Source organism: Marmota marmota, unplaced genomic scaffold (assembly GCF_001458135.2).
Source record: "Marmota marmota marmota unplaced genomic scaffold, marMar, whole genome shotgun sequence".
Taxonomy (NCBI): Eukaryota; Metazoa; Chordata; class Mammalia; order Rodentia; family Sciuridae; genus Marmota; species Marmota marmota.
This window is the reverse complement of record NW_025999949.1, coordinates 2,167,966-2,180,564: the sequence shown is the minus strand read 5'-3', so window position 1 is coordinate 2,180,564 and position 12,599 is coordinate 2,167,966. Positions and strand designations below refer to the sequence as shown.

At 36.0% G+C, this 12,599-nt stretch overlaps 1 protein-coding gene across 1 annotated transcript; it reads left to right on the top strand.

The window, feature by feature from the left end:
• The first annotated feature begins 3,333 nt into the window (after nucleotides 1-3,333).
• Nucleotides 3,334-12,599, top strand: Fbxo43 (F-box protein 43). Its single transcript, XM_048801881.1, has 5 exons — nucleotides 3,334-4,823; nucleotides 7,223-7,325; nucleotides 10,666-10,668; nucleotides 11,959-12,162; nucleotides 12,266-12,599. Exons 1-5 carry the CDS (start codon nucleotides 3,352-3,354, stop codon nucleotides 12,512-12,514), a joined length of 2,031 nt encoding a protein of 676 aa, XP_048657838.1. The 5' UTR covers nucleotides 3,334-3,351; the 3' UTR covers nucleotides 12,515-12,599.

Below are 12,599 nucleotides of genomic sequence, written 5' to 3'. Positions count from 1 at the left end.
CGAGCTGCGGGGTCGGAGCGGCAGCTGGACGGGGTAGGGCACAGGTGTGTGTGCCCGCTAGGCGGCCTCGGGGCGGCGCGCGCCCCACTGGGGTCTCTGGGTGCCGGGACTAGCGAGGGTCAGGGCACCAGCTCTCCTCCCGCGCCCTCCGCTCCAGGTGACGTCCTCGCGGCCCTGTCGGCACCAGCCGGCCTTGGCGCTCGGGTGAGACCGTTACCCACCCACCAGCTGATCGCACCTGAGGGTAAAGGCAGCGCTGCAGCTCAAGCTGCTTTTGCAGAAACCTGGGTTTGAGAAGTTCAGTCATTGCCAAGAGTAACTGGAGAAAACACGAATATTAAGAGTACTGTTGTCTGAAGGGTTGAAGGAAATTCAAAATGATTTAGGCCTTTTCAAGCGTGATGTCTAATCCCTGTGGCATGTATTTTATGTATACTTCCAATTTTAGCATTCATTATGTTCTGCACGTTTCAATTAATTGTTCAAATTGAAGTTTCTAAGTGACATTACTTTGGCATGAGTTTTAATGAGAAAGATGAGGGATTTTCATGTTTGGAAGCCTACCTAACTTTGACATCTAGGAGTTCAAGATTTACTGATGGTAAGATTTTCCACTTTAACAAATAAAGGAAATATACTTTTAACATAATTAAATATCCACGATTTAATAGGTGCTTTCTTTTTTTTTTTTTGAGTTGGCACATTGTAATTACATACAGTAATAGGATTCATTATGCTGTATTTGTACATGCATATAACATAAATTGTAGGTGTTTTCTTTTTAAAAGCCTTTAGATACGTGTTCTGAGCTCTTTATCAGAAGCCTGGTTTATAAAAAAGAATATCCAAGAGACTAGTTCGTAAGTGATTTGTCGAGTCAGTACAATAAGCCAAGGGGCATTCTGTGATTTGGGGTGAATAATTTTAAGGTTAAGTTTTGAAGAACCAAGTTTTGAGACCAGTGTTTTGGGGTAAATGAAAATGATGACAGCAGGGGGCGGGAAAATGGTTTTGAAGGGGAGGGATTTCTGGGACTCCACTTTGTTTCCAACAATTTACCTCTCAGTTTCCCATATTCTAGCATGGTGAGACATCTAGTGGCGAAGTAGCAGAATAAATTTGTTTTTAACTGTAGAAACTCCTTGACCATTTTTTTTTTTTAACCAAAAATTGAGTGAAACTGTTTCTTCATAGAAGATTCGTGGGAAAAAAAAGTAATCTGAAAACACATAATATCTTATTAATTTAATATTTGGAAGACAAAAAATGTTTTAAAATACTTTGCAAGATGTAGAAAGCAAAGTTTGATCATCTTGGCTCCTAAGCATGTGCAAAAGTTAACAGTGATCATGAGGAGACATATGTAAGATTTATCAAGGAGTAGAGATCTCAAAAGTCAGCTACTTGGCCCAATATAAATGATCAGTTTACCATAAAGAAATAATTTTGTGTTTAGTGTAGAAATTTGTTTATGTAACATGCTTGTTCACTATGTTTTGTTTTGTTTGAGACAGGGTCTCGATAAGGTGCTGAGGATGGCTTTGAACTTGCCATCCTCCTGCCTCAGCCTCTCCAGTGGCTGGGACTACAGGTGTGGGCCACCATTCCCAGCTCTTTTACTGATATATCTAACTAATTTAACATAGGCATAAATCAATTGCTATCTCATTATATAATGTCAACTAACATTTATTTCCTAATGGTCTTTTAATTGCAAAAAATCATGCATTTGAGTTGGAGAAAATTTTCACGTAGTAATTTTCTTAGTGTCCTATGAAATATATGGAGATGTATAAAAAATAATAACTTTCTGGGGGCTGGGTGGTGGCTCAGCAGTAGAGCGCTTGCCTAGCACATGCAAGGCCCTGGGTTTGATCCTCAGCACCATATTAAAATAAAGGTATTGTGTTCAACTACAACTAAAAAATAAAATATTAAAAAAACTATCCAAATTAGCTTCATTCCTTTGAGTTAACACTTAATTCAAGTTTCTATAAAGAAGGAATATGATAATACTGTTGAAAAGGTTAAGGAGTAAAATACTTTCTACTGTTGTTTCTTACTCATATACTTGCTAAGTAAATGTTTTCTTTAAATAACTGATTTGAATCCCTTATTTCCTACTTCAAAAGTATTATAAAGGGTGGATTTTTGCCTATTATCTATGATTTTAAGCCTACAATGGGACCTTATGTCTTAAAAAGTTAGAAACTGAGACATAAAGGCTAGGGTTGTAGCTCAGTGATAGAGCACTTGCCTAGCATGTGTGAGGTACTGGGGCTCAAACCTGCACATCACATAAAAATAAACCAATTGTGTCCATCTACGACTAAAAATATTTTTTAGAAAACTGAAACATAAGTATAACATGTCAAGTTTGAAATGGCCCTGTACTGTGGTGCAGTGATTCATTTTGGTTATCTCAAGGAAAATATATTAGTAATCAATGAGCCAAAGTCTTTGTAATTCTGATCTTATAAATTTTGACCTTATAGTTATGAGTACTGAATTTCTCTGTTATATGTGTGATCAGCCTAATTACATTTAGACTATCGGCAGCACGCATTATATGACACATTTCCCAAAGAGATGTTTTAAAAGTAGCATATAGTGTTTTTAAAGTAGCTTTATTTACATCACAACACTTTTAAAGGAAATACCCACCTGACAAATATAGCTAAGTATGAATAAGCTAAAATATTAAAACTAAAATTATGTAATTTCATTCTATGTAATCATAAAATAATAAAATAAAAATGAGGCTGCTAGAGGTTTTTTTTTTTTTTAGTAGTTCAAGAAATAATGCTTGGACTATGGCTGGTAAAGTAATGTATGAATATTTATAATTCAGGTTTTGGTATTATGACATCAAGAAATTATTTTTAAGGGCTGGAGTTTTAGCTCACTGGCAGAGCACTTGCCTAGCATGTGTGAGGTACTGAGTTCGATCCTCAGCATCACATAAAAATAAAGATTTTGGGTCCATCTACAACTAAAAAGAAAAAAAAATGTTTTTAAAAAAATTAAGGTGTGGGCTGGGATTGTGGCTCAGCGGTAGAGTGCTCACCTCGCATGTGTGAGACCCTGGGTTCAATCCTCAGCACCACATAAAAATGAACAAAATGTAGATATTAAAAAAAAAATTTAAGGTGTAAAAGAAGAAGTTGTTTACGTAGGATACACATCAGTATATTGTGTAGATTTGATTTTCAAAGTAACTTTAACAAATTGTCACACAATTTTCTAATATTATCTGTACTCAAAACAATATATTTGGTGTAAGCTGCCTGGGTACTCATTTCAAAGGAAGAATAAATTTGTTTTCACTTTTTAGAAACAGAGAGCTTGAAGATGTCACAAAGGCACTCAGATCAAGCTAGCCCTGGAACAGGAAGTCAGGTGGACTCTCCTACCATCAACTGCAAGTGCTCCAGCTTCAGACGTTCTTGTTCCACATCTTCCTTTCAAGATAGTGACCATAACAAGTTGTCAAAATCTTTCTGCTGTAATAATGCAGATAAAGAAGTTTGGGGAAACAAAGAAAAAGACCCAACAGTAACTCATGAGCACCCTGAAACTTTAAACCTAGGCTTAACACATCCTTTAGAGTCTCCCACTCAAAGAAAGAAATGTGTCTTTTCTAGGAAGGAAATGGAGAAAACCCCAGAACTTTGTGAAACTCCTAAAGTCAGTGGGAAAAAATGTCTACTGCGGAGAAGATTGAATATGTCTTTCTCTCTTCTAAAGGGGGACTTTGAATCACGAAACAGTTCTTTAGAAAGTAGTATAAGCCAAGTTCTCAACTTAGAAAAAAAGATCCCAAGCAGTGCCACAGATTTTCCCAGGCAAAATGATTTTAGCCCATTAGTTACTAGCACATTAAAAACAGAAGAAGTGACATCCAACAGTCAAAACTTGAGACTAAATTTTTCTCAACAGAAGACTTCCACAATTGATGATTCTAAAGATGATTGTGACTTATTTGAAGTTGAATGTATATCTCCAATTCAGGGCAATAATTCCAAAGATTCTATCACACATGACTTTAGTGATAGTAGTTTAAGTGTTAATGATGAAAATACACATCCTGCACTTCTGGGCTCCTCTGGTAGTGGAACAACCTGTGGAACAGATGAGGACCTATTTGTGACTCCAGTAAGTAATCTTGTAGCGAATATTAAATTTAATGCAAGTCAAACACATTCTCCTTCAGCTGAAGTGAGACACAATGTTTCAACACCTGAAGACAGTGGTTTCAACTCACTTAGCTTGGAGAAGTCTGAAGATTCCCTCTCTGACCAGGAGAGTTCTTTTCAAGAACTATTCCAGAATCATAAGGGGACTCTCAAATTGGGGGACACCATAAGAAAGTCAAGGCGTCTTGGAAGGTCGAGAAGACTGTCCACTCTTCGGGAGCAAGGCTCACAGTCAGAGACAGAGGAGGAAAAGCAGATCACCCACTCCAACCCTGAAACGAGACTCTTGACCACTTCAAGCACCTCAGAGAGTGGGCTGGGCTGTGATAATAAGAGTGAAGATTTGACCATAAGCTTCGAGAATTTATCAAGAACCCCAGCCTTGCAATTAGTGCATGAGCTCTTCATGAAAAACAAAAGGAAAAGATTTCAGCAAAAGGATGCCCATGAATTCTTGGAAGAAAGGGATGGGGAAAAAATTGCCACCTTGCAATCTGTTCTTGCAGGACTGATTGGCAAAAAGATGGGTATAGAACAGCTGGACATCTTAACAGAATTAAAGTATAGAAATTTAAGGCATATTCTTGCTATGGTTTTAGATTCCTTGACTGCAGAGAGCCTGTACAGGTAAGAAAAGTTTATGAAATAAAATTTGCTTTTACTTTTTAAGTTGAAAAGTTTTTCTGAATTGAGTGTCCTGTTTTTCATGTGTTTGTTTCTGTCTTTGATTGTCTTACACTGTATTGTTTAAGTAACCTTCCCAGTAGAGTTTGCTAGTATAGTTTCTTCTTCTAAAGCCTGATTTAGAAGCAACAATATAGTTTTTTTTTTTTTTCTGGATAGAATTTGTCACTCATTTAAAAAGAGAATTCCTAAAAGTTGAACTTTACATTTTCAAAATTGTAAGCTTTGTTCCCAGATTGTTTGATGAATTAAGAATTAATATCGTATTGTTGGATACAAATTGTATTTAAGTTCTAACATTTGGTAAGAAATATTAAGAATGTGGTTAGTAAGAAATGACCACATACAATGGATACCATTTAATTATTTAAACCAAACTCTAGAATCCAAGAATAATAGTTAGCTTTCATTTTGGGGTTTGGTCTTTCAGGGGCCAGGGGAATATGCATTGTTTCATTTTCATTGCTAACACAGCAGAAGAAATTAATTACTTTTGGGAATTACGAACTGAAGAATTTGTGTTCACAGATATCCCAGTAGTTTGAGTGATGCTACATAATTAGAACAGACAGACCTTTAGGACTACTGAAGGCAGGAACTAGAATTACAAAGACTAAAGGAAGAATGTTCATGCTGGTGATGTGAAGGAATTTCAGGATTGTCAGAAGACAGGACCCTCAGTAATGTCATGGCCAGGAAGGAGGAAAGTCACACAGAACAGGTTTTTGCTAAGTGGTGGTGGTGGGGGGCATACAGGAGGGTAGTGAGTCTCTTTCTTAATGGGAATATGCCAAGGGTTTGGTTTGTTTTTATGGCCACTACTCCTAAAGACCCTTCCTCACTGCCCCCCCCCCCCCAATATTATAGGCTATTGTAACGAATTGTAGAATTTCATAGCTGGAAGCATTCTGAAATATTTAGTATAACTATTTATTTTGCAGATGAGGAAACAACTCTATAGAGAAGTTAAGTGACCCACCTGAAGTCACTCGGGAGACAGGAATAGATCTAGGTCTACAACTGAGCTCTCTCATTTCTCATGATTAAGGTCTTTCAGAATAAACTTGATAGAGAATGTATTTGGTAGGATACAAACAAATATCCCAAATAGGATAACAAACATGTTAGGCTTTCCTTAGGTTTGTCTTTTAAAAAATGTTCAAGAGATAAATTATTTGTTTAAACAATTAAGGAGATGGCCAAAACATAGGAATGATAATTCTTTATATGCTAGAGTATTTGGATATGGCCCAGTTAAAATAAAAAGTTGGGTGATACTTTAGGGTGCTCACTTGATTGAGCAGTTGACATTCATATTTTAACAATAACTTCTTCATACCACTATCCAAATTTATAGTGTTTGTACTGCAGAATTTGTGTCTATAACCTTAGCAGTGCTGTTCTTGGCAGCGTGAGGAATAATGGTCAGTTGAAATGGGTGTGGAGAATATCCAATTATGTCACTCTCTTCCTCATTAATGGGTGACTATGTAAGGCACATTTGTTGGCTTAGAGAAAGGCAATGGCAACTCAAGTGGCCTTGGTAGGAAGAATAATGGTGTCGAGCATTACCTGGGCCCTCTAAAATGAGCAACTGCTTTTTTTCAGTCTTCTTTCAGTTATTGATAATAGCAATCATTGGATGAAAACTGTCTTTAGATGCTTTGTTGTTTTGAACTTTGTTGAATAAAACAGGAACTTTGGTGCTACTCACAATCATGTCTATTATTTGGCACTTATTGCTTTCAATGAAGGATTAATTTTTCTTATGTTTATTTAGGTAAAATGGAAGAGATGTGTTGAATACCACAATAGGAGAAATCAATTTAAAATTCTTGTCCTACGGATGATAATCATTTTCTTGCATGTTTTATTCCAGATTTTGAATCTTAGTGTCACTTATCTTAATTTCCCACTGGACTCATTTTGGCCTTATATGACTACGTATGAAATGGCAACCTATTAAAATGCTAACATATACTTAATATTTATCAGGAATTCTTTCATAGGGTGAATTAGTATGAGACAAGATGTTGATCAAGTCATATTTTTAATATTTTTTTAAAGAGAGAGAGAATTTTAATATTTATTGTTTAGTTTTCGGCGGACACAACATCTTTGTTTGCATGTGGTGCTGAGGATCGAACCCAGGCTGCACGCATGCCAGGCGAGCGCTCTACCACTTGAGCCACATCCCCAGCCCCTCAAGTCATATTTTTAATGTAACTTTCTAGTTTAAGTTTATGTCCAGAATCTTTTAAGTTTTTCTTATTTTTTACCATCTATGAAAAATTATAATCTTTCAGAATACGTTCAATGTAAGGACTGATCTTTCATTTCAGTGTTTGGAAAGTCAGCAAAAACTGGCGTGAAATTGTTGTTCAAGATAAAAAAGCAAATCGGAGGAGGAAATTTTATATCACACAACTGAAAGCAAATTCTGAGGTAATAATGTACACTGTACTTTTCTAAAATGGATTTATATAAATATCCAATCATTCCATATTGTGGAAAAGCTAATTTGGTTTTCCTGCTATATTTTAACCCTTTCCATTTAGCAAACATTCAATCATAATCTTTTTACTTTTTCCAAAATCCCTTTCACGCCATCTATAAAGTCAAATAGATAAGTGAGCACCGAGAACATCTTGTTGAGTTTTGTGGGATTTATGCAGATTTGCTGTTAATAACATCTGAATACCAATGATATACTAGATCCCATTCATAAATCAATATCTTTATAGCATTTAAAAAAACTTTTTTAGTTGTAGATGGACACAATATCTATCTGGACACAATATCTATCTATCTTTCTTTCTTTTTATATGGTGCTGAGGATTGAACCCAGGGCCTCACACCTGTGAAGCAAATGCTCTACCACTGAGCTACAGCCCCAGCCCCTCTTTATAGCATTTTTTAAAATCCAGTCTTTTGAGTGCATATTACATGACAGTAGCCAGTTGTTCAAATTACAGTGGTAGGTAATTTCTGAAATGGTCTCTGCTCTCCTGGAGCTTTTACCCTGGAAATGATACAAATAAACATGTGACTACAATACAAGTTAGGGGAAGCCTAGAGTTATACTGGACATTTAAAAGAAGTGCACCTCAGACCAAATGATAAATTAGCAATTAACTAAGAAAATGACACACGTAGAGGCCTAGAGGTGATCTTGGCAGATGAGTACTTGTGAAGCACTCCTTTGAGGATTTGAGGTCTGGCTTTGAAGTGACATGAAAAGGCTTACCAAAGCTGATGGATTCTATCTACACAGGGACACTACTTAGTATAACGGACACCTGATGACTGTCACCCATATGTTTTAATAGATTCAACTTGGAGACCTTTCTTAGGCATGAATACCCAAAGAAACTCTTGAGAGTTTGCTACCTTAAGTGTTGTTCTAGTAAAAAGTATTTAATAACATATTGTAAGAAAATTTTACAATTAGATTAAATATAATTGAGATGAAGCATAGCATTAAATATGAACATCTAAATACAGATTAGTAGTTTTCTCATTTCGAGGAAATATTAGAAACTTTGAAGAAAAGTTTTACCTTTTTCACCTGCAATGCTGCCTAGGTTTATTCAGAGCTGCTGGCCACTTACTGATGTAGCTGCTGGCTCCTGGAGCTTATGTAGTGAAGATATTAACATTAACTGCTTTTTCAATGTATGTTTTCAGAGTGCTGACTTATATACTAAAGGCAGAATTAAAAACACCTATTTTTAAACCAAGTACCTATTAATATTTAAACTTTTAGCTCCATTTACTGCTTAATACCTCCTGGGAAGGAAAGGGGTTCTGTTGGCAACCCCTCCAAGTAATTCTGGATAAAATATCCTCATATCCTAGTCATCACTTAAAAAAAAAAGTGGTTTCTTAAAATATAGTATACATTTTACCTTTTTCTTTTCTTTTTTTAAAATATATTTTTTTAGTTGTAGTTGGACACAATATCTTTATTTTATTTTTATGTGGTGCTGAGGATCGAACCCAGGGCCTTGCACATGCTAGGCAAGTGCTCTACCGCTGAGCCACAACCCCAGCCCCATACATTTTGCCTTTTTAAAAACAGTTTTTTTTATTTGCTTTTTAAAACTCAAAGTAATACATTTTTAAAAGGTTTAAAAAATGAAAATGGATTGTGGCTTAAAATAAAACATGGTATTCTCCTGTCCTACTTCCTACTTCCTGCTTCCAATTCTTGCCCCATCAAGGCAATCACTTTCAACTTTTCTATGCTTGACCTCCACAATTTTAGATTAAAATGCTTTTTGGGGGGAGAGGATACCAGGGATTGAACTCAGGGGCACTCAACCACTGATCCACATCCCCAGCCCTATTTTGTATTTTTTTAGATACACGGTCACACTGAGTTGCTTAGTGCCTTCCTTTCGCTAAGGCTGGCTTTGAACTTGTGGTCCTCCTGCCTCAGCCTCCTGACCTGCTGGTATTACAGGAATGCGCCACCACACCCGGCAAAATTAAATGCTTTGACTGATATTTATTATTTTTTTTCTGTAGAGGGATTAGTTTAGATCTCTAACCTCTGTTTTGTTTTTTTTTTTATTTGTAGGTGGTCACAATATCTATCTTTCTTTTTATTGGTGCTGAGGATTGAACCCAGGGCCTCACACCTGTGAAGCAAATACTCTACCACTGAGCTACAGCCCCAGCCCCAGCCCCTCTTTATAGCATTTTTTAAAAGGGGTTCTGTTGGCAACCCCTCCAAGTAATTCTGGATAAAAAAGAGATATGACCACTACTATCACTATCTAGCTACCTCCTCCTCACCCCAAATTCATTTCTCCCTTTCTTCCACCTTATTACTGTAATTGTACCACTATTTGAGAATGAGTTGGAATTAGGTGTTGACATCATTGAGACAGTATTGGGAGTATTATGACTTGTGCACTATGATTACCTTTTATTTCCTATGTAATTCCCCCACCCCCAGAGTTAATAATTGCCCAGTTTTTCTCTTTTTTGCTCAGTGTTTCTCTGTACAGATCCCTGATTCATCTCCCATTATCCACCAGAACTGAAAGTCTCCTCTCTGTAAGTCTAAAACCAGGTATTCTACCACTTCTTTCTTTTCCTCAGAGGTATCCTTCCTGGAGCCCTATGTCCCCTCATTCCCATCTGGACTGTTTGCTTTCTACCTAACCTATTTTAATGTGTCACTAACTAAACAGAAAAATTATGAAACAATGTTGTGTTGTGATTTTCCTCATGCCTAAAAGCTCCTGAAAACTTTTTGTGTAAAACAAACAAAAAATGTGTTACTGGAAGTTCCTGCATGTAAAAATTAAAAAGTACAGATCAGGTGCTCATAATAGGAGCTCAATTTTTGTCTGTCAGCTTTGGAATAGTGAGAATGAGTACTAGAATTGGAATGCCACACCTTTTCCATTGCATTTCTTAATTAATTATTCTCTGTTCTCTCATTTTTGTGGAAAAGAGCAACCATTAAATTATTCCACTCTCACACTAAAATATTATCTGGTAATGCGATGATAGCCATATTTTGAAAAATTTGGGCACTTGTGAATGTGTGCTTTTGTTGACTGCTTCACTTCTTGTTAAAAAATAGTAGCACACATTTTAAGCTTCATGAGGATTAGACTGTTTTATTCACTTGGCACCTATTAAGTGTTCTATAAATATTTATTAAATGACTGAATGTTTCTTTTGTGACTGCAATTTGCTTCAACAACATATCTTTATTCATTTTGGGGTGCATGTACACCATGTTTGCCAACTACACTGAAATCCAAAGGGTGTTCTTTTAGTGTGCTTTTGGGTTATGTGCTGTGCTCTAGGCTGCAAATCATTTATTCAAGTGTAATATAAAAGCTATATTGAGCCCTTGGATAATTTAAACATGTTCAAATGTATTTGTCCTAATTTCTGAAGGCCAATATTTTTTCATTACTCTGTGCCTATATTTTTAAGTTGTTAATCACATAATTTTTCATGACCCACTATCTGCTTTTCCTATACTTGTCCTATTATAATTTCTCACAGTTTAACTCTCCCCACAGTTAGAAGCCAACTATGGCTAAGGACACTATTGAGGGAGAGGAAACAAAGCCTAATTATAGTTAGATATAGAAGGAAATTTACCTATAGTGCATTTTATTTTGATAATTGGTTAAGAAAGTCATTTTTTTAAAAAAAAAAAAACATTTTTCCCATTACTGTTCTTAACAAAATAAAAGGCTATACAAATTACTTATTGAAAAAGATTTCTTTTTGTTTTTAATTGTTTGTTTCCAGCATTATTGAGGTATAATTTAAAATAGAAATTATATATTTTCAAGGTATATAAGCTCATTATTTCTTGACTGAAATTTGAAAAATGTGGGAATCCAGTTCAGATGAGGGAGGTTTTTTTCTCCTTTGACAACACCAAAGCCATTAAAACTTAATTGTAAAAATGAATCTACACCAGGTATTTGCAAAATTCAGCTAAAGAAATTGGGTTTTATGATCTAACCAGTCTCATAGTTCTTCTGACATATGGCTAAGGTAAGAAACCTTCAGAGAATTCCATGATATCCCATGACAAACTTTCAAAAGATTCTCCTCTTCCTAGACCTTGGCTTAAAACAGGAATTGCAAACTACAATCTATAGACCAAGTCCTGCCTATCACCTATATTTTTTAAGTAAGTTTTATTGGAACACAGCCCCACTCTTTGATTTACTTATTGTCTACAGCTGCTTTCTGAACAACAGCACAACTGTGTAGCTGCAACTACATGGACAACAAAGCCTAAAATATATACTATCCAGCCCTTTACAAGTAATGTTTGCAAAATCGAGGCTTACAAAAAAATGGATATAAATTTAACGTTAGAATTTATTGTTCTAATTTTTCTTCTTACATTTCTTTGACTATATTTCAAATGTTGGAAAGACTTTTGGGGAGTTAAAAGAAGGTCTAGGGGAAAAAAATCTAGTGGTATAGCCACATTTTAAACACTTAAATCTATATCCATCAGAAAGCTCTTCTCTCTGGGAATTTTTTTGGATAGTGTGGTGTTGACTCCTCTCATCTTTTACCACAGGAGGCTGTATTAAATGTTGAAGATGCTGCCACTCGCCTCCATCTTTTAAATCGCTCAGCTTTAAGATCAGTACAAGCTCAGGCTAAGACACCCAGTTCTCAGAAAGAGCAAGTTCCAACCTTATCTCCTTGGGAAGAAATTTTGACACCTATAGCAAGCTCTTCAGTTAACCATTTAAATAGTAAACAGGAAGAATATGTTAAGGTAGGTATTTATCATAAATTATTAGAAATAAATATTTGCAGTTTGAAATAAAGTGATTCTCTATATGACACCAGGAGATTTAGTGTGTGTGCTTTCACTGCAGGTTGCCAAAACACTTTTTATTGATGAAGCATTAAAACCTTGCCCAAGGTGCCAATCCCCTGCTAAGTACCAGCCATATAAGAAAAGAGGACTGTGTAGCCGCACAGCCTGTGGTTTTGACTTTTGCGTGTTGTGTTTGTGTGCTTATCATGGGTCTGAAGAATGTAGTAGAGGAACAGCAAAGCCAAGAAATAGAAAAGATGCTCTCCCAGGAAGTGCCCAGAGTAAGCGGAATTTAAAACGCCTTTAAAGAGACGAAACATAAAAGAAGCATTCCCTCTTTGCAATGTTCTGTTTGTTGACTTAAAATTATGACTATTTTGAACACATGCAAA

Coding starts and splice junctions, on each gene's coding strand:
- Fbxo43 (XM_048801881.1), top strand. CDS start 3,352: ATGTCACAAAGGCACTCAGATCAAGCTAGCCCTGGAACAGGAAGTCAG. Junction 4,824..7,222: donor ACTGCAGAGAGCCTGTACAG/GTAAGAAAAGTT, acceptor CTTTCATTTCAG/TGTTTGGAAAGTCAGCAAAA. Junction 12,163..12,265: donor AACAGGAAGAATATGTTAAG/GTAGGTATTTAT, acceptor CTTTCACTGCAG/GTTGCCAAAACACTTTTTAT.